The sequence below is a fragment of the Rhinopithecus bieti genome, unplaced genomic scaffold (genome assembly GCF_001698545.2).
Source record: "Rhinopithecus bieti isolate Rb0 unplaced genomic scaffold, ASM169854v2 scaffold_34313, whole genome shotgun sequence".
NCBI lineage: Eukaryota > Metazoa > Chordata > Mammalia > Primates > Cercopithecidae > Rhinopithecus > Rhinopithecus bieti.
Genome location: NW_016814509.1, coordinates 550,656 through 572,649, shown reverse-complemented (window position 1 = coordinate 572,649; position 21,994 = coordinate 550,656). Strand labels below are relative to the sequence as shown.

General features: G+C 36.6%; 1 protein-coding gene across 4 annotated transcripts in view; it reads left to right on the top strand.

The window, feature by feature from the left end:
* The window catches only part of MKLN1 (muskelin 1), a 400,971-nt gene that overhangs the window by 371,793 nt on the left and 7,184 nt on the right, over window positions 1-21,994 (top strand). For all 4 annotated transcript variants that reach the window (XM_017851288.1, XM_017851287.1, XM_017851289.1 and 1 more), the window contains 5 exons: window positions 3,415-3,562; window positions 4,810-4,924; window positions 6,496-6,635; window positions 11,348-11,450; window positions 18,932-18,986. In XM_017851288.1, coding sequence (XP_017706777.1) covers window positions 3,415-3,562; window positions 4,810-4,924; window positions 6,496-6,635; window positions 11,348-11,450; window positions 18,932-18,986 — 561 coding nt within the window. The remainder of the gene's footprint in view (window positions 1-3,414; window positions 3,563-4,809; window positions 4,925-6,495; window positions 6,636-11,347; window positions 11,451-18,931; window positions 18,987-21,994) is intronic.

Here is a 21,994-nt window from a genome sequence, read left to right as displayed (position 1 = left end):
GATTTGTCTTTTCCCAGTTGTTCTATTTGTTCATCTAGGTCCCTCTCTTTTGCACTGTTGATTTTTTCCTCGTATGTCTATAATTCATGTCTAAACTTTAACATTTATGAATAAAGGACTTTATCAATTAAGAAAGATAGTTAACAGTGGTTTCTTTTACAATGTATAGGTCTCTTTTTCGAGTAGGCTTCTCTCATAAATGAGACGCTGATCAAGGTCTTGTACAAGTGCACAGCACGTACTGTCAACCAAGCTTTCTTACAGAATGCATAAGCTGAGAATAGGCACACAAGTTGGGAACCTGTGTGATTAACAAAGTAAAGATTAGGAGTTACTTTAAGCTCTGCTGTCATTCTTATTCAGGCCCCTATGTCCTTATTAGAAGCTCTCCACAGAAGTCTTCCTCACAATCTGCTTCTCCTCTTTGTATTCGATGACTTATTTGAAAGTTTTCCATCTTTTATCTCTGGTGAGTTACAGGCTCTGGTGATTATTGTAGGTGAAAACAGCTGTAGACAACATGTAAATGAATGGATATTGCCTGATTTTACCCTGAGCAGGCCAGATCAAGCCATAGTTTGCCAAGCCATGTTATAAAATTTTAATTCAAAGGCTCACTATTAAGACAAAATAGAATAAAGAAATTTAAATACAATAAATTTATGGCAGTTATATCCTTTCACTTTACCACTTATGAAGTAATTCCAGTTCTACACTGTTTTTATCTTCCAAAGTTATCTAAAGGAATTTAAGTGCAATAAATTTAGGCAGTTTATTACCCTTCACTTTACCACTTATTGAAAGTAATTCCAGTTCTTCACTGTTTATATCTTCCAAAGTTATCTGAGGAACAGAGGTCAGAACCTGAGCACATCGCCTCTGAAAGTTTACCATGCCTTACTAAGAAAAGGCAATTGTCCTGTGGCATCTTTGAGGGACTGGTTCCAGGACCTCCCTTGGATACCAAAATCCTCAGATGCTCAAGTCCGTGATATGGTGTAACCTATGCACATCCCCTTCTATACTTTAAGTCATTTCTAGGTTACTTATAATACCTGATACAAGGTAAATGCTATGTAAATAGTTGTCATAAGGAATAATGACAAGAAAAAAGTGTGTACATCTTCAATACAGATGCAGCCATTTATAGGTTTTGTTTTTTGTTTGGATTTTTTTTTATATATATTTTAAATTTGTAGTGGTTTGAATCCTTGAACACAGAACCCAGGGATATGGACGTTCGACTGTACCAGACTTTACATACACAAAAGACTGTGGCATGAGGGTGTAGGCTATTATTAAGATCAGGTTGATATATGTTTGTGTATACATATAAATATTGTGTATGTATGTATACAAATTATATGTTGTGTGTGTGTGTGTATATAATTTTATAATATAGTTACTGTGGAATGGATTTGGATAGTCTTTAAAATGTCCCAAATTTATCAAATAAGAATGTAAAATGACACATGAATTTAAGGTAGACTGGGAAAAAATAAATACTGGATTATTTGGTCCCACTAAAGTAAATAACGAAGACCAAGATCAATATGGCTGGCATCTCCTGCCATACATAGTATTCTAGGTTGACATAAATATTTCACTTCAGTCTGATATTTATTTAGCTTTTTGAGCATATGATAATTGTTCATGGGTAAAAGAAATGTTAAAACAATGACATTGTTTTAGATCATGACAATTATGTTGTGAAGTAGCTGAGTTCATAATATGTACTTTATGTATACGAAATTGTATTTCAAATAATATTTTCAAATAAAAATAAGAAAATTTGACATTTGCCATATCAGTGTTTTACAGATTATTGGATAATGCAGAATGATCATTTATTTAATAGGTTTCTTAGAAAAATACAGCATTATTAACTTTGGGGAGTTTAAGCCACTCAGGAAAACAAAATGGCATATTATACCCCAGAATATTTATTTATTTATTTATTTATTTGCTTTAGAGGCAGAGTCTTACTCTGTCACTCAGGCTGGAGTACAATGGCACGATAATAGCTCACTGCAATTTCCAACTCTGGGCTCAAGGGATCCTCCCACTTCAGCCTCCCTGATAGCTAGGACTACATGTGCATACCACCACACTTGGCTGGTTTTTAATTTTTATAGAGACAGGGTCTCACTGTGTTAACCAGTCTGGTCTTGAGCTCATGGCCTCATGTGATCCTCCCACTTTGGCCTCCCAAAGCACTGATATTGCATGCATGAGCCACTGTACCTGGCCCAGAATATAAAATTTTATTTTTTGGAAGTTATTATATGATATATTAAATGACTCTGACCTTATTAAGCAACCCTGTGCTTTACCTTTTGTCAACTTTTTTTCCCCAGGTCAAGATTTGAATATTTAATCTCTACTATCAAATTAGAACTGTCCCAGATAATAAATCAGTTAATTAAAGCATATCCTTTCCTTCCTTATGTAAAAATGATTATATTGCATACCTCTTTCTGCTTCTTTTTTCCCTGTAGCTGGCAATTGACATTCCTTTAGTCTTTCCACAAATCGTTTAGTAATTGTTATATTCCAGGCACTATTCTAGACACTGGGAACAAAATAGTGAGCAAAACAGCCTCTTTGCTTGTAGAGCTCATAGAGTAAGGAGAAGGCAATATATAATTGTTTATTGTTTAATTAAAAAGTTATGTAGTGTGTTAGAAGTTAAGTATGTGGACACATAGAGCAGAATAAAGGTGTATTGACATTTTCAAGAGAAACTAGTAGGGGCTGGGTGTGGTGGCTTATGCCTGTAACACCAGCACTTTGGGAGGATGAGGCAGGAATATTGCTTAAGGCCAGGAGTTAAACCAGCCTGGGCAACATAGCAAGACCCCATCTCTATTAAAAATCCAAAAATTAGCTGGGTGTGGTGGTGCATGCCTGTGATCCCAGCTACTTGGGAGGCTGAGGCAGGAGGATCCTTTGAGCCCACGAGTTCTAGCCTGCAATGAGTCATGTTTGTGCCAGTGTACTTCAGCTTGGGCAATAGAGTGAAACTCTGTCTCTTAAAAAAAAAAAAAAAGGCCAAGCACAGTGGCTCACACCTATAATCCCAGCACTTTGGGAGGCCGAGGCAGGCAGATCTCCAGAGGTCGGGAGTTCGAGACCAGCCTGACCAACATGGAGATACCCATCACTACTAAAAATCCAAAATTAGCCAGCCGTGGTGGTGCATGCCTGTAGTTCCAGCTACTCGGGAGGCTGAGGCAGGAGAACCTGGGAGACGGAGGTTGCAGTGAGCCGAGATGGCGCCACTGCCCTCCAGCTTGGGCAACAAGAGCGAAACTCCGTCTCAAAAAAAATAAAGAAAGAAAGAAAGAATTAAGAAAGTAAATACTAAACTATCTAAAGTGAATATTTTCATCTTTTTTTTTCTTTAATTTATAGTTCCAATGACAGGATTTACACAGAGAGCAACTATTGATCCAGAACTGAATGAAATACATGTCTTATCTGGACTCAGCAAAGATAAGGAAAAGAGGGAAGAAAATGTTAGAAATTCATTCTGGATTTATGACATTGTGAGGAATAGTTGGTAAGGAACTCTTGTCTCTGCTGCAATCCCAATGTAGCAGTTATTTGAGGTTGTTGGTTTATTCAAAAGAAGAGAGAAAGAGTCTTATGTTAATTTGTGACATTGTACATTTAAAAGTCAATATTGAAAAAAATTAATATCAGTACCTGTGTATACAGTGATGTTCAGTGAATGGATTTTACCTCTGTGTTTTTCAAGTAGTAGATGGTTCCTGGTCTGGGACTCAAGAAAACTGTATTTTAAACTAGGTTCTGTTCTCTTCTAGTCTAGTTCTGTGTGAACTTGAGAACAATGCTTTTTTTTAATGTTCCCAGATCTTAGTTTTCATAAAACTAAGAGGCTTGACTATAGCAGGGAGGGGACAGTATTACTTAGCATTTCCAAACCATGACTTTTGTGTCATAGAGCATCCCACAGAACTGGTGCTGCACGTTTTGCTTTGGGAAAACATGGATCCACCTCTGACATTCTGTGACTGCTCCATAAGTGAATATTGTACAGAACAGAAGCACTTCAGAGAACTTCTCCTTTCATAATGGAGAGTAGTGCTCTGCAGCTAAGGAATTTATTATTTTCTAAATAGGACATTTATTTACAGTCAAATGACAGCAATGTATACTGTACATCTTTTTATTGTACATACATAGACAAGATAGCGTCTCTTTCTTTAGTTTGAGCTTTCATGTATGCTGTTTGTATTTCATAACAAAAAGTAGGATGCATGAGCTATTTAATGGACATGAAAAGAACTTCAGAACTCAGTTCTAACAAATTCAGAGTGTTTTATGAGTAACTAGAACCTTTTTTTTTTTTTTTCCGAGATGGAATCTCGCTTTGTCGCCCAGACTGGAGTGCAGTGGTGCAATCTCAGCTCACTGCAACCTCCGCCTCCCGGGTTCAAGCAATTCTCCTGCCTCAGTCTCCTGAGTAGCTGGAATTACAGGCGCCCGCCACCATGCCCAGCTAATTTTTGTATTTTTAGTGGAGATGGTGTTTCACCATGTTGGTCAGGCTGGTCTCGAAGCCCTGACCTCGTGATACACCCACCTCAGCCTCCCAAAGTGCTGGGATTACAGACGTGAGCCACCGCGCCCAGCCCAAGTAACTAGAACTTTAATATTTGATGCGAACATATTTCTAAAATGTTTTGTTAGTAATTAGACATGCAATTAATTTACTTGCTACAGTTGTATTATCTTTGCTGCTAATTCTCTAAGGTAGAATGCCTTAAAAGCAATGTCTTGCAGGTCTTGTGTCTATAAGAACGATCAGGCTGCAAAGGATAATCCAACTAAAAGTCTTCAGGAAGAAGAACCATGTCCAAGGTTTGCCCATCAGCTTGTATACGATGAGCTACACAAGGTATCCTAACTACATTGACCTGTAAACTTTCCGTGGCCTACTGTCTGAATTAATCCCCAAATATATCTTTCTCATTGTTTTAAATTGGATTTGAGTAAAAAGTTAAAATACATAGTAGACATTCAATAGAATATTAAACACTCAATATCACTTCTCCCTAAAATTCCTTAAGAGAATAAGCATTTTTACATAGTCTATAATTCTTGGTACTTTTCCTTTTTTGGAAATAGTCAGTGGCAGCTTCTTAACTCTATAGCTCTAGAGACGTGACATAGCCTATTGTTTCTACAATGTGAATATCCAAGTAAAAGATGTACAGCTGTCAGCATTTAGGTACCTTGCTCCATGATATAACATGGTTTTGGTTTTAGATTTTCCCATTGTGTAAGAAGTCTTTTTATCTTAATTTTCCTGATATACTAGTGATATATCTTTTAAATCAGCCTTGTGAAATGGTCCTGTGTTGTGAATTTTTAGTGTCATAGTGTTGAGAGTTATTTCTTTATTTCTCCCTTAAACTTAACCATATACTTTAGTGATCCGACTTAGATTATATAGTAAATTACTGACAGAGACCAATTGTTTCTGTTAAGCCACGGATGATTATTTAAATTCTACATGATATACTTTGAGACGTTTAGGTAAAAGCTACCATGGGAGTGAGTAAAAGCCCTTTCTTTTATAACCTCTCAATTTAAGGAGTAAATGAATTTCCATCTATAGGATAGGGATAATTACTCTATTATATAACACCAATGAATATAAATGTTTTTAACATATTAGGAAATATTTTAATTTAAATTTAATAAATTTATACACTAATTGTAATTAAAATATTTAAATATCTAAATGCTTTTGCTTAAGTACAGAAAAACATTCAAGTGCAATAAATTTAGGCAGTTATATTCTCACTTCTACCACTTATGAAAGTGATTCCGTTTCTTCACTGTTTTATCTTCCAAAGTTATCTGAGGAACAGATAACTCTGATTAATGTAATAGTGAAATCATCATAAATTCCTTTTGCATTTCATTTTTGGTATTGAATTATGGAATAATGTTTTTAATGTTATTTCACAAATTATATGTGCCATTTAATATTTGGCATTTCAGTTAAAGCAAAATTAAGATGTTAAAATTTTTTAAAGTTTCTAGTTGACCTGTTGACTTGACTGTTAACTTTTAGTGATTCAGCATTTATGTCAGAATTTTTAAGATATTTGTTATATGATCAATATTTTGACTAATTTTATCCCCATTATTCATTGTCCTCAGCAAATAATATCATGGATTAGCTTCTTCCTATCGTTGTTTTTGTTTCATGCCTTCCACTGTCATTGTAATTGTGGTAACATAACTCATTTTAGCATACATGCAGTTTTTTTAAGTAGCCATGATGCTTTAAAGTAAAATAGAAACAAGAAAAATCAAGATAAGCTTTTGGTAAAAATGCAATATAATTTTAATTTTTTATTTAAATAGCCTCAGGAAGTTAACCTATTATGCACTGCTACTAAAATATCTTGGGTATGCATGCATTTTTTAAAATCTGGCTTATTTTGCTTATTATAGGTTCATTATTTATTTGGTGGGAATCCAGGAAAATCTTGCTCTCCAAAGATGAGATTAGATGACTTCTGGTCACTGAAGTTGTGTAGACCTTCAAAAGATTATTTACTGAGGCATTGCAAGTACCTCATAAGAAAACACAGGTATGAAAATAATTCACTGAAAACATTTAATTAACATTATCAGCTGTTGTTGGTATTACCTAGCTTTGGAGATAGAACTTTCTCTTGGCACATTTAATAATGACACTGTAAATACTACGAAGATCATGAATTTTGTAAATGCCCTGTTCTACTTATTTTTGCTTTCCTTTTCAAAGGAAGATACAAAATATAGATATTGATGCTAAAAATTTATAAAAACAGAACAAGTGAAATTTTGCAACTGTTACAAAATGGAAAATAATTTCTGTGAAGGTGACATGCCTACATCGAAGTAACTCAAAGCTAACTACAAATTAGATCAGTTCTAGCTTAATGGCACGTGCCTGAGCTTTTGATAACTCTCTTAACAGTGATGATATAGTTGACTATACTATATCTTCCTAATTTGATGTTTCACAATACAATTTCAAAATAGGCTTGTGGCTTTATATCACCTTTATTATTTAATTGCAAAATCATTTAATCAAGCGTTTTCATATATACATATACATTCACACACACACACCCTCCCCCACCCTGAGTCATGTTTGGTTTTTAGCCTAGAAGGTAATAAATTACTAAAAAATGCAGAAAAGGGTTTCTGTCCTTTTGGTTACTGTAGTGTTACATGGTAATAAAAATTTGCTTTAGGGTCAGGTGCAGTGGCTCATGCTTATAGTCCCAGCACTTTGGGAGGCAGAGGTAAGAGGATTGCCTAAGGCCAGGAGTTCAAGACCAGCCTGGCAATTACTTTATGCTAGACCCTGTATATTATTATGTGGCAGAGCCAGGACTTGAGCCTGAGCATTCTGATTCCAGAGCTCACCGCTTAACTGTCATATATACATATGTATCAATGAAGAAAATGAACAAAACTCTGCCCTCAAGTTTCCATTCTTAAGAAGGCAGACTAATAGTAAACATAATAAGGAATTTATATTACATGTTAGATGGTAAATACTATGAAAAGAAACAGATTGAGTTATTATTTATACAGGTGAGGGAGGTGGGAATGTAGTTTTAAATAAGAGTATCAGGATAGACTGCACAGTGAAGATGGCATTTGAATAGAAACTTAAGGGACAAGAGGGACTGAATCATGTAGCTCTCTGGTGGGGTGGGGAGTATTCTAGACAGGTAATAGTCAAGGCTCTGAGGTTAAAAAAAAATGCCTGAATAATTTGAGGAGTGAATTGAGAAGAAGTGCGGTGGAAGTGGAATGAGTGAGGTGATTGTGATAGGAAATGAGGTTGAAGGGACTAGGAAAGGGACAGCTTGTAAGGGGCCTTTAGCTTTACTTTTAGGGGAAATTGAAAGATTTTAAGTAGAGGAGTCACACATTCAGGCTTATATTTTATAAAAATCATTCTGTATTTTCTTCCAGAAGAACTGGGTAAAACTCGTGGCTACTTTCCCTCAGGTGGGGACTTCTTCAGAAATAGCAGGTTTATGTGTTGGAAAAGATTAGTTCAGTTTGGGGCACTTTAGGTTTGAGAAGTCTGTAAGACATGCAAGCAGAGACCATCTGAACATTTGGTGAAAAGACTTGGCCTGACATTACAGTTGTGAGTCACGGGGAGAAGGAGCTTGCTGAGAGTGAGCAAGAAGAGTGAAGGGTTGCTGGGTATTCTCTGAGGACCACCACCATTTGAAGGACAGGCAGAGGAAGAGACATTCCACAAGAGATCAAGAAGGCACCTTAACATTCTGGATAAGCTTTGGAGATTGTGCCAATAGAATTTTCTGATGGATTTGATATGGCTATGAGAGAAAGAGAGCAGTCAAGGATGACTCTTAGGGCATCTTGAGAATCTTGTCAACTGCCAATTCAAACTGACAATAAAAGGCTTATTTTAGACCTTTTTCTCTACCAAGCTGTTAGGTAAATTCAAGAATTTGAGGGACATCACTACATTATAGACAGAATAGATAGAAGTTTGTGTCTATGAATTGGGTAGAACACAAAAATTGCCTTTTTCAAATGTTATGCAGATTTCTTTTTTTAATATGGGAGCTTGTACTAACTGCTAGACTGGCTTATTTTTGTTGTTGTTCTTAATGGAAAATAATTATTCTGTTTAGTTAGAATATAAATTTAGAAGGAGAGAAAGAAGTATATTGTGTGTCAAGGAAGTATCTCCTTGTTCTTACTAATGTCATGTGATGTAATAAATAAAATACCACTATTATTTTTTCATATGACATTCAGGTTTCCAAACTTGATGATGATTTGTGGGTAGAAATGGGCAAAAAAAAATTGTGATCGGATTAATTTCTGTTCACTTAGGAACAGGGCAGAACTGTTGATTAAAATACGATTCTAGGCTACAGACACAAGTCCGTGATAAGTTCTTGCTGGCCAAAAATAGCTCAGAAAATGAAGGTGGAAAGCATAACTTTCAGGAAGCTGATCTCTTTACTGGATATGGGATTGTATGTGTGTGTTGGTTAGGTTATTTCAGGTTGTAAAGGATAATGCCATGCTTTGGATACCTCAGCTGAAAAAGAATTTATTATTAGATTATTCAGGGAATTAAGGCACCTTCTCAGCATTTGAACAGTGAAACCGGAGGGAGAATTGTTTAGGATACTGGAACAATTCTAGTAGCTGGGTGCTACTGTAGCTTTTCCTTGTACCTCTGTCTGCTTCTTTCTCCATCTGCTTGTCCTGTTCTACTGACTACTGCTGACTTTCTCCCAACCTCGTGGCCTAGATAGATAGAAGCATAGATAGATAAATAGATAGAGGCATAGATAGACAGACAGACAGATAGATAGAGGCATAGATAGGTAGATGGACGAACGGACAGAATCTGCCATCTCACGGCTTCTGTTTACTGCCTTCTCTATTTCTGTCTGCTCTTTACATGTCCTTATATGTCTCACATTCAGATTATCCAAGAGAAAGAATCTTCTTAGAAAGCATTTCCTGGGGAGAGCATCCCTATTAGGAAGAATTCTGCCAAACCACTTTATAAACTACTAATCAAAGCATGGGTGCCAAAACCTTGGTCTAATCTAATCTGTTGTGGACAAGATGGTAGAGTAACATGGTCTTTACCTAAAGGACTCTCATCTGAAGGCTGTAAGCCTGGCTGTCACTCTTAGGGTACTGCCTGGTACAAAAGAGCTGTAATATTTTGCTAATCTTTGCCCCTCCCTGAAGTACAGGTACCCTATCACCGAGGATGCCATCAACCTGAACACCATCGTGAAAGGCTCTTCATAGCCATTCCTACTCAAAGGAAATTCCTCTTTTCCTTGTCTGTATATTTTGGAAAGCATACCAACTTATTGGAAATAAATCTATATGTAATTATGGTATAAAAGAGATGTTATCTTTTTCAAATAGATGTTTAGATACATACAGTTTTTTGTTGTTTAGGAGAGCTCATCCAGATTCATTCTCTGCACCTCAGTTTTTCATTTTGGGTTTTTTTTTTTTTTTTTTTTTTTTTTTTGGAGACAGGATCTCACTCTGTCATCCAGGCTGGAGTGCAGTGGTAAGATCATGGCTAACTGCACCCCCAGGCTCAAGCAATCCTCCCACCTTAGACTCTCGAGTAGCTGGGACTGTAGGCACGTGCCATCACACCTGGCTGATTTTTGTAGAGATGGGTTTTTTTTTTTTTTTTTTTTTTTTGAGACGGAGTCTCGCTCTGTCGCCCAGGCTGGAGTGCAGTGGCCAGATCTCAGCTCACTGCAAGCTCCGCCTCCCGGGTTTCCGCCATTCTCCTGCCTCAGCCTCCCGAGTAGCTGGGACTACAGGCGCCCGCCACCTCACCCGGCTAGTTTTTTGTTTTTTTTAGTAGAGACAGGGTTTCACCGTATTAGCCAGGATGGTCTCGATCTCCTGACCTCGTGATCCGCCTGTCTCGGCCTCCCAAAGTGCTGGGATTACAGGCTTGAGCCACCGCGCCCGGCCCAAGATGGGGTTTTGCCATGATGGCCAAGCTGGTTTCAAACTCCTGGGCTCAAGCCGTCCACCCACCTTGACCTCGCAAAGTGTTGGGATTACAGGCATGAGCCACAGCACCCTGTTTTCATGTTTTTTGTGATAAACGGTGATAAAATAGATCATCATCATAGCATTATTGTGAGGATAGATGAAGTGGTACATGTAAAATACTCGATACAGTGTCTAGCATATTACAAATGCTTGAGAAGTGGTTGCTGCAGTTGTTTTTACTGACTGAGACATGGACATAATCTCATTAAAAGTAATCAGTGTTAATGATACTCATTTAAAGATACCCTGTTTATTTCAGTTTCCAAGGTATCTGTTAAGCATCTCCATTAGAAAATACACAAATCTAAGCAAGTGTTTTTATTTTTATGCCTTCTCATTTTAGATGAAACATATTGGGATTTTTTGAAGTTGTTTTATAAAATACGTAGCATATTCACTTTGTTTGGTAGTTGGTTTAGTCCTACCTTGTAGTTTTAAGAGAAGAGTAGGAAATGCTCCTACCCAGTCTCTAGCACCACAGCTGCCTGTGACCATCTGGCATTACCATTACATTTCCAAGAACTCCACGCCTACACTGTCTACATGGCAGTATTGTTACTTCTGGATTCCTTAACTGACATTTTCTAGATATCCAGAACAACAGCTCATACGCAGTGTAACAGTGTATTTTATTCCAGGTCTGAAAGACATTTCTGATATTTTGTCATAACTCCAGATAATTACTCTTGTTTACATTTTCTAGGTTTGAAGAAAAGGCCCAAATGGATCCCCTTAGTGCTCTGAAATATTTGCAAAATGATCTTTATATAACTGTGGATCATTCGGACCCAGAAGAGACAAAAGAGGTAAAGAAAGGTGGTAATACATTTCAGAAAATGCATTTTTAAATGTCTTCCTAACTTATATTTAATGATTTTGCTCTTGAGTGTGCAAAGGAAAATGAATAAAATATGATGACATCAATAATCTTTAAAATATCACAGAGCTGGTGAAATAAAAATTGAATAGGCATGTTTTCATGTGATAAGATTCAAGTCACCAAAAACCCTTGGTCCATTCAGAAAAGGATTATCAGGTATAAAGTTTTAACTTAGTTTTGTGTTTTGGAAAGCAAATAGAAATTTTTATTCTGTCCATAGTCCCATGATTATTTTACTTAAGGATTACATAATGGTTCAATATAAACTTTTCTGTTGATAGTTTAGATACCCCAAGAGAGGAAAGAAAAATTCCCTGTTGCTTAGGAAGAAAATGAAGAGAGATTGGTGGGAGTTAGAATCCTTGGTGCCTTAATATTTAGTTATGTGAATGTTGTAGCAGTATAGTTTGTCTACAGGCTACTAATTTCATTCATTCCTTGTTGCTAAGATTGAGAAATCAGTTAGCCAATGATTACTCTTCAGTTTTTTGTTACATAACATTGGGATAGAAACCACTGTTTCTAAAGATTGTATATCCTTAAGGACATCTTTGCTTATCCATGGTGTGTGAATATGCCTTCAATGATTTTTGTGGTTTTATACGCTCTCTTTCCACTAATATGTGAGATTCTTTTTGTCATTTTTTCATTTTGCCAGCTATCCTTGTTCATCTAGCAATATCTGAACTGCAGTGCATTTGCCTTCCACTCACAGAATTCGTGCTGATTATATGTAGTTCTGACCCTTAGGTCTCTTTCCGTGTTAGCTGCTGCCTTGCTTTGGCTTTGTAATAGCAGTATCAAGCTGTGCCCGGCATGCTTGAGCATTGACACAGGTGTCAGATTTAATGTCAAATCACTTTCAGGCTCCAGGTTTATTGTACTTTCAAGCAATAGAGGTTCCGTGTCTTCAGCACCATAGCAAAGAGATACTCTTCCATATAGTTTCGTACTATAAAATTAAGTCCTAAGTCCTAAGTCTCTCGATATTGATTACAGCCCTTCACTAGGTAGAGAATCTGCAGAACATACTTTAGAACCCCATGAAGGGGACAGTTAATTATCTTTCCTTGAGTCTTTAGTCAATTCATGATACTGTGCAAATAGGAGAAATAATTGTAGTTTTGCCAAGTGGCAGAATATGTTTGTCTTCAGTCATTTCATGATACTGTGGAAATAGGAGAAATAATTATAGTTTTGCCAAGTGGCAGAATATATTTGATTTAATCTTTTATGACTTATAAGTTTACTTAGTTGTGAAGAGTCCGTTAATGTTCATTTTGTTAGGCCATACATTTGAGAGTTACGCATATATTTCCTTGTGCTTTCTCCATATTCTGTGTAAAATGGCTGTAACTGGGAACAATCATTTTTTCCTTATTTTTTGAAGCCAAAACAAAATATTTCAGAGTAAATAATTTCAGCTGTGTGAGCTGCAACTAGGCCAAAGAAAACAAGACAGTTTGTTCTTAAAGTTAAACTGATGGGAAAAAAACAGGACAGGGAGGTATCTCAAGTTCATTTGAGCCATTTTTAAAATTTTGGTAGCTGGTTTCTCTTTTTCTTCTTTTTAAAATAGTAACAACTTAGGAGTTTGTATGCCATCAGCTTCCATTCCATTTCATAAAAGCTTAATCTAGCAAGAGTTGGTGAACCCTAGTAGAAGTTAGAAAGAAATGGTTGTGTGTGTGTGTGTGTGTGTGTGTGTGTGTGTGTGTGTGTTGGGCATCAGAATCACCCCAGACACTTTTTAAAACAATGCCCTCACACTAAGATTCTCTTCTGTCTGCTCTTAAAGAACAGAAAACAGAAAACATTCCTGACATTGAGAATAACTGGTCTGTAATACTATTATTTTGTTTTAATGTGTGGACAGATTTACCTTTTAAAATGTTTTATATCCAACAGTCCGTCTGGGGGGAAGAAATCCTCTGGTGACAGTTCACGTGTATACTGATGATATTTGTCAGTGAGGCATGTAGATCTTCACTTTCATTGTAGGAAATCATTCCACTCATTGAGAAGGGCCTTACTGCTCTTCATTTCCTATAGTAACTTGTTTTTGTTCTGTTTATATGTTTTAAAAAATTTCATGTTATTAAATGACTTTCTCATTTAAGTCTCAAAACACGAAAAGTGTTTTTTAGATTTTTTTTTTCACGGTTGTTACGATCATCATCATTGTGCCTGTTGTCAGGACATTGACAACTGACTATCAACTATATAACAAAAAAATGTTCTTTGCTTCCTCTAGTCTTCAGAACATGGGTTCTGAATTGGTGATGAACTTATAATAAATCTTATAAAAAATATATTTTTTTCTAGAAAAGGCTTGAGAAAAGGATGCCTAAGTCAATTATACCACTTTCAGAGAAGACTTCTGTAATAGAGAAGGAATGAGAATAAGTTTTCAGCTACAATAACACATTTTGTATTCATTACACTTCTGCAGAGTTTCCAGAGTACTGGTGTCATTCATTTAACAGACGTGTATCAATTCCCGATAATAGGTTAGGCATTCTAGGCAGAGGAGCTATATCAGCAAACCAAACAAGATCCCTGCCCAGGAGGTGCTTACATCTTAGTAGAGAAAGACAATAAACATTAAAGAAGCAAATTATATAGCACATTAGAATTGAGTAAGTATTGGACCGGGTACAGTGGTTCAGCCTATAATCCTAGCACTTTGGGAGGCTGAGGTGGGCGGATCACCTGAGGTCAGGAATTCAAGACCAGCTTGGCCAACATGGTCAAACCCCATCTCTACTAAAAATACAAAAAATTAGCTGGGCATGGTGGCAGGTGCCTGTAATCCCAGCTAATGGGGAGGTCGAGGCAGGAGAATCGCTGGAACCCGGGAGGTGGAGGTTGCAGTGAGCTGAGACTATGCCACAGCACTCCAGCCTGGGCAACAAGGAGTTCCTGTAGACCAAAATAATGATAGAATGGTGAGAAGTAAAATAGAGCAGATTCTCAATATATTTTAAAGATAGAACCAACAGAATTTTATGATAGATTAGATCTAGTGTTTGAAAGAAACGACTCAAGTTTTGGCCTGAAAACTGGAAGGATGGAGTTACTATCAACTGAAGTGAGAATGTTCTTGGGGGAGCTGGTTTGTGGGGACTCCTGACTGGCATTCAGGAGTTTAAATTTGGAAATGTTGAGTTAGAGATATCTATGACACAGCTAACTTAAGATGTTGAGGTGACTGTTGGATATTTAAATCCAGAGTTTGGGAAAGAGGTCTGTAATATCACTTGGTATGTGTTAAAATCCTTAGGCCAGTACATACAGTTCCACTTATTTAATCAGATTGTTAAGATAATAGTTTTCTCCTTATCCTATATGTAGAGCCAATAAAATTTATTTTTCACCTTAGGCGTTAGAAAAGAGGAGCAAATTCAACCCCAAATAAGTAGAAAATAAGAAATTCATGAAATAGGAAACAAACAATGGAGAAATGTTAAAAGTGAAAAGTTGGCCTTTTGAAAAGGTAAATAAATTGATAAACCCCAAGCAAGACTTACCAAGTGTATTAGTTTGTTCTCACACTGTTGTAAAGAACCACCTGAGACTGGGTAATTTATGAAGAAAAGAGGTTTAATTGACTCACAGGCCCACAGGCTTAACAGGAAGCATGACTGGGAGGCCTCAGTAAACTTACAATCATGGCAGAAGGTGAAGGGGAAGCAAGCACCTTTTTCACATGGTGGCAGGAGAGAGAATGACAATGAGGGGGGAAGTGCCACACATGTTTAAACCACCAGATCTCATGAGAACTCACTGTCACAAGAACAGCAAGGGGAAAATCGGCCCCTGTGATCCAATCACCTCCCACCAAACCCCTCCCCCAATTCAACATGAGATATGGGCAGGGATGCAAATCCAAACCGTATCACCAAGAAAAATAGTGAAAACATACATTATCAACATCACAAATGAAAAGAGGGCATCAGTATAGACCCTACATATATTAAAAGTAAAGTGGGTATGGACAACTTCATCGACAAATTCAGCAACTTGATGAAATTGACAAATACTTTAAAAGACACGGTTTACCAAAACTGACACAAGAAGAAATAGAAAATCTTAAGGAACGCCATATCTACTACAGAGATTACATTTGTAATAAAAAATTTTCTAACACAAAAAACTCTAGGCCCGTAATAGCAGTAAATTTTATCAACCATTTAAAGAAGGAAGAAAAAAATAAAATTTTACATAGACTCTCAGAAATTAGAGGAAGGTGATACTTCTTTAATCCTTTTATAAAGCCAGGTTAACTTTGATATAAAATCCCAACAGAAGCAGGGCATGGTGGCTCACGCTTGTAATCCCAGCATTTTGGGAGGCTGAGGGGTGGATCCCCTGAGCCTGTGAGTTCGAGACCAGCTTGGGCAACATGGCAAAAACCTGTCTCTACAAAAACATACAAAAAATTAGCTGCGTGTGGTGGTGCATGCCTGTAGTCCCAGCTCCTCTGGAGGCTGAGGTTGGAGGATCACCTGAGTTCAGGGAGGTTGAGGCTGCAAGTGAGCTGTGATCCTACCACTGCATGCTGAACTTTGGCGATAGAGTGGGATCCTATCTCAGAATAAATTAGAATAAAATAAAATCCCAAGAGAGACATTACAAACGAAGAAAATCATGGACCAATATTTTTCATGAACATAAATATAAAATTCTTACGAAAACTTTAGTTAATTAGGAATATATTGAAAAGTTAGTGTACTATGACTAAGTAGTGGTTTATTCTAGGAATATATGGCTAGTTTAACATTTGAAACAAAAATTCAGTGTAATTGACCATGTTAACTGAAGGAGGAAAACCATAGATCATCTTAGTAAGTGAAGAAAAGTATCTAACAAAATTCAGGCTCATTCAGAATGAAAATTCTTAGCAAACTAGGAATAAAAAGAAACTTTTTTGAATCTAAATTCCTAAGGACACCTGTGAAAAACATACAGCTGGGACTGTTCTTAATTGTTAAACATTAAACCCTTTACCCTAAGATTGTGACAAGGAAATTATTATCAGCCTCTCTATTCAACATTCTACCAGAATTACACTAGCTAGTGTAATAAAGAAAAAGTAATAAAAAGCATATAGATTGGATAGGATAAAGTAAACTTGCTTGCATTTGTAGGTAACATGATTATGTACATTCAAAACCCCATGGTGTCTACAAAACAATATACTAGGACAAGTGAATTTAGCAAGATGACAAAAATACAAGGTCAGGAGAAAAAAAGAAAGTTATTATTAGCAATTATTTTTATACTAGCAGAGAACAATTAGAAAATGAAAAGCATAGTTTATATTAGCAACAGAAATATCAAATGGGTAGAATGAGTCTGTTGTAAGAAATTTAAAAAGACCTTGATAAATGAAGAGATGTATTTATGGATTGAAATGATAAAAATTGTTTAAAGCTGCCCATTTTCCCCAAATTGGCATTTATTTTAATGCAGTGTAAATTTGGTTTTTGTTGTTGTTGTCATTGAGGAAATAGACAAACCACTGTAAAATTTACATGGAAATGCAAAGGTTTGAGACTAGCTAAAACAATTTTGAAAAAATTGGAAGCCTTATACTATCTGATTTCAGGACTCTACGTAAAGCCCCAGTAATCAAGACAGTGTGGTACTGGCTTAAGGAGAGATAAATATATCAATACAACAGAATAGAGTCCAGAAGTAGACCCATACATATGTGGTCAGTTGTTTTTTGACCAGGGTGCCAAGTCCAACGGGGAAAAGAAAGTTTTTAACAAATGCTACTGAATACTGGATATCTCAGACCTTTCTCACTCTTTACTGAAACACTAATTTAAGATGGCTTACAGATCTAAATATAAAATCCAGAAGAATAAGGCTTTGAGAAGAAAACAGGAGATTATCTTCACAACATTGGGACAGGTAAAGATTTCTTGGACGTGAACTAAAGGCAGTAATTGTTGAAGAAAAATCTTGATAAATTGGACTTCAAAAGAGTTAAAATTTCCACTCATTAAAGGACTATTAAAAACATAAATAGATATTGCCAGATTTAGTAGCTCACACCAGTAATCCCAGCACTTGAGGAGGCCTAGGAGGAAGAATTGCTTGATACCAGGAGTTTGAGACCAGCCTGGGCAACATGTGAGACCTCCTCTCTACCAAAAAAAAAAAAAATCAAAAAATGAGGCAGAAGGATTGCTTGAACCCAAGAGGTCAAGGCTGCAAGGCTGCAGTGAGTCATGATCACGCCACTGCACTCCCACCTGGGTGACAGAGCGAGACCCTGCCTCAAAAAATAAATAAATAAATAGAAAAGCCACAGACTAAACAATCCTTGCAGTAGATATATCTGACAGAGGACTGATACCCAGAATATATAAAAACTTCTATGCATTTTAAATTTTCTTTTACCCCCCATTTTCATAACTCTTGCTTAGATGAATACCTATGGAATATTTGTACAATTTCTGATCTTCAAAGGACCATTCATCAGGGCTTACAAATGTTGGTATGATTTAATACCTGAAATGTTAAAGACTGCAAACATAGATGTGAAATATATCCTGAGGAATTGGTGATACTAACTGCCCAGGTCTTGGGAAGTGCCAAGTAACTCCATTGAGGAGTTTGTCTGCTTTAATTCATTCCTTTAGTTTGCCTCTTTTCCTGCATTCTCATTCAAGATAAATATAAATAGTTCTCCAGATTTTTTATCTTGTGCCTGTTTGTTAAATTGCTAATGTTGCAATAGTTTTGTCTTACTCTATTTCTTCATTGTTAAATTACATTGTCTGTTTTAAACTAACTTTGACAGCCCGGAAATCTAAGCATCATTTACAACATTATATCCATTAAAAAAGGTCTTTGGGTTTTAACAACATGATTATATGTAATTGTGGAATCTCAAGCTAAGTTGTAATTTAGAAATGGTCTATACATGCTTTTTTTCTCAGATTTTGATTTACACAGCTGAGACATCAGGTATTTTACAGTGGCTTACGTTTATTTTGAGATGAGAATGTGTATATGCTAAAAATTCGGTAACAGGGCCCAGGGCACCAATCTGATCATATGTGTTAGATTCAAATGACAATTCTCTTTTTTATTTTACTGTGCTGTTGTTCCTTAATAAATACATACTTTAATACATTTTAAAAATAAAATAATTTCAGGAAATGGCCCAGTATTTTGGAAAATGATAATAGCAGCCTGATAGAAAAGTCACTGTATTCTGTAATCTGAATGTGTTCTTCTTGCCACTATTTGGTGAATAGACTTATGTCACACATATTCTGAAATATGTAGTTACTGATAAATGCTCAAAGTTATAGAAGGTTATTTTCCTTCAGCACACTTAGCCAGCTAATTTGCTTCTTTTTTTTTTTTTTCTTCTTTCTTAAACAGTTTCAGCTCCTGGCATCAGCTCTATTCAAATCTGGTTCAGATTTTACAGCTCTAGGTAAGTATTGCAGTATAATTTATCCAGCTAGATGCCCTAGCATTTGGAAGGTTGGATCTCGGTTTCTTTTACATGAAACATCAGGTGAGATGTTTCAAACAAATAGATGAGCAAATGAAGTTTCAGGGTATCATGCAAAATTTCTAATAACCTGCTACAAAGTTACTTTCAGGTATCATTTATCAGTTCAGTTTGCAATGACTATTATACCAATTGCTGTGTTAGTATGCAAACAGATAGCAATAGAAACACGGTCAAAATAATTGGTATAGCACTGCCTTGGAATGTAGGCTGTATTACTGATACATACTATGAGATAATACTTGTTGATTAAATAGTTTTTCTTCTCAGTTTGTTCTTTATGGAATTGTGTGTCGCCAGAAGAATAGCAATGTTTTGGGAGCACAGAAGATAGATTATCTCTTTCCTAAAAATGGGAATTTTGTTATCTTAATTGTTCAAGATAACTTCTAGTTGAAACTCAAGTTTTTCTCAGACACTTTAGTCTTCATTTAGTAATACTGTCATTTAGTATTAATGAATTATTAACTAGACTGTAGGCCGGGCACAGTGGCTCACATCTGTAATCGTAGCACTTTGGGATGCTGATGCTTGAGCCGACCAGGAGTTTGAGCCAAGCCTGCGCAATATAGTGAGACCTCATCTCTACAAAAAAAATTTAAAAATTAGCCAGGTGTAGTAGTGTGCTTCCATAGTCCTAGTTACCCAGGAGGTTGAGATGGGAGGATCACTTGAGTGCAGGAGGTAGAGGCTGCAGTCAGCCAAGATCAGGCTGCTGCACTCCAGCCTAGGTGAGAGAGAGAAAACTTCTGTCTTTAAAAATAAAAAATAAAAAAAGTCAGCTAGGCACGGTGGCTTATGCCTGTAATCCCAACTACTCAGGAGGCTGAGGCAGAAGAATCGCTTGAACCCAGGAGAGGGAGGTTGCATTGAGCCAAGATCATGTCATTGCACTCCAGCCTGGGCAACAGAGCAAGACTCCATCTAAAAAAAAAAAAAAAAAAAAAAATCCAAGACGGTAGTAAAGTGGGTAGTCTGCAGAACCCAGACCTTTACTTGGGTGAATTTTCAAGGGTATTTTCATCAGGATAACTTACTAGTAGCTTCATTTTTTTACCAAGATAATATTCTTGAAGTATGGAAATTCCCAGCTTTCCTGTGGTCAGTGAATGCATATTAATCCCATTGATGCTGGTGCAGTTATTATTTGCCTTAGAGTTGAGCAATAGTATTGAAATTTTCCATTGTATGTAATATAAATACTATTTTTTCTATTTGGAATAAATTAACACTTTGGGATCTCAATTTAGTTTCTTCATTATTTGACCTTTTATCTCTTAAAAGTGAATGGTACCTCAAAGAAAAAAGAGTATGTATAATTCTGGTGCTTTTCACTGGGATGAAAAAATAGAGGTGTTCTTGAGGTCTTGCCCTTTATCCATAGCGAGTGATTGAGGCTTCTCGACTGATCAAGACAACTCCAGTCCTAAGTTCTAACTCCAGAATATGTAGGATTCCTCAGGACTAGACTGAGCAAACTGCTATGAACGTGACTCCAGAAGGTTCTCCTAAGAATTTAGATAATGATTTACCACTATTCATACACTCGAGTTGAAGTCCTTAGGCTACTAGAAATCCCCACTCTGTGAGCTGGAGAACCTAGGTGTAAGCATTAATTTGGAAAGTTCATGCTCTTCTGAATTCTAACATATGAAATGGATAGAATTTCAACACATGAATTGGGGGTCTGGCATATATTCTGTTTGAATGATTGTGTGCCTTGTGTCTGATACCACAGCCCAGGCCCATTATTTTTATTTATTAGTGGATAGCACTAAATTGTATCTAACTGACTTATTTTTAGCCTTTAGAACAAGAATTTCTTGGCAGCAATTTAAATATATTAAGTAGGGTGGTGTCAGCAAATATTTTACCTTCAGCTTAACTCCTTTCCTTTCTTTTGACTCTGTCCTGTTCACTGCCAACTAATATATTTTGTCAGGAATAGTTTATTTGGATTCTAAACAAACCTCAGATGTACTGAGAACAATACAAACACAAAAAGAGAAAAATACAAGCAGGGAAAATTCCTGTGGGATGTTGTTTCCTGTCTTGTCTGAGGGAAGGTTGTATAGCCTAGTGATTAGGATATTGGAATGTGAGATGGTGGTTAAGAGTCAGGATCTCTTAAAAGTGATCTTGAGCAAGTTACTTAAACTTTCTGATTATCAGTTTCTTTATCTGTAAAATGAAGGTAATGGGAGTACTTGCCTCAAATTGCTGAGAGAATTAAATAATTCTGGAAGACATTTAGCACAGTAAAGCAGTAATGCTCCATTCAGGGTACCATTAATATTGACTGCCTTAAAAATGTAATCTTCTAGCCACGTGCAATGACTTATGCTTGTAATCTCAACACTTTTGGAGGCCGAGGTGGGACGATCATCTTGAGCCCAAGAGTGCAAGATTAACCTGGGTAACATAGCAGAATCTTGTCTGTATTTTTCAAAAAAAAAAAGTCACCTTTGTAACACTGGTGAATTTGGATAAGGAGCAAATTCAGATTGTATACTAATTTTAATAATGAGAAATTTGATTTACTATTTATAAACAAGAAGTACTTTTCATAAGGTTTTATGCCTATTTAGAGTTCCTGGTTCTTGTTCTTATTCATTTTCTGTCAGACTATTTTATATTTACGCCAATTGGAATAGAAATAAAATGGATTATTGGCCGGGCGCGGTGGCTCAAGCCTGTAATCCCAGCGCTTTGGGAGGCCGAGAAGGGCGGATCACGAGGTCAGGAGATCGAGACCATTTTGGCTAACACGGTGAAACCCCGTCTCTACTAAAAAAAAATACAAAAAACTAGCCGGGCGAGGTGGCGGGCGCTTGTAATCCCAGCTACTTGGGAGGCTGAGGCAGGAGAATGGCGTAAACCCGGGAGGTGGAGCTTGCAGTGAGCTGAGATCTGGCCACTGCACTCCA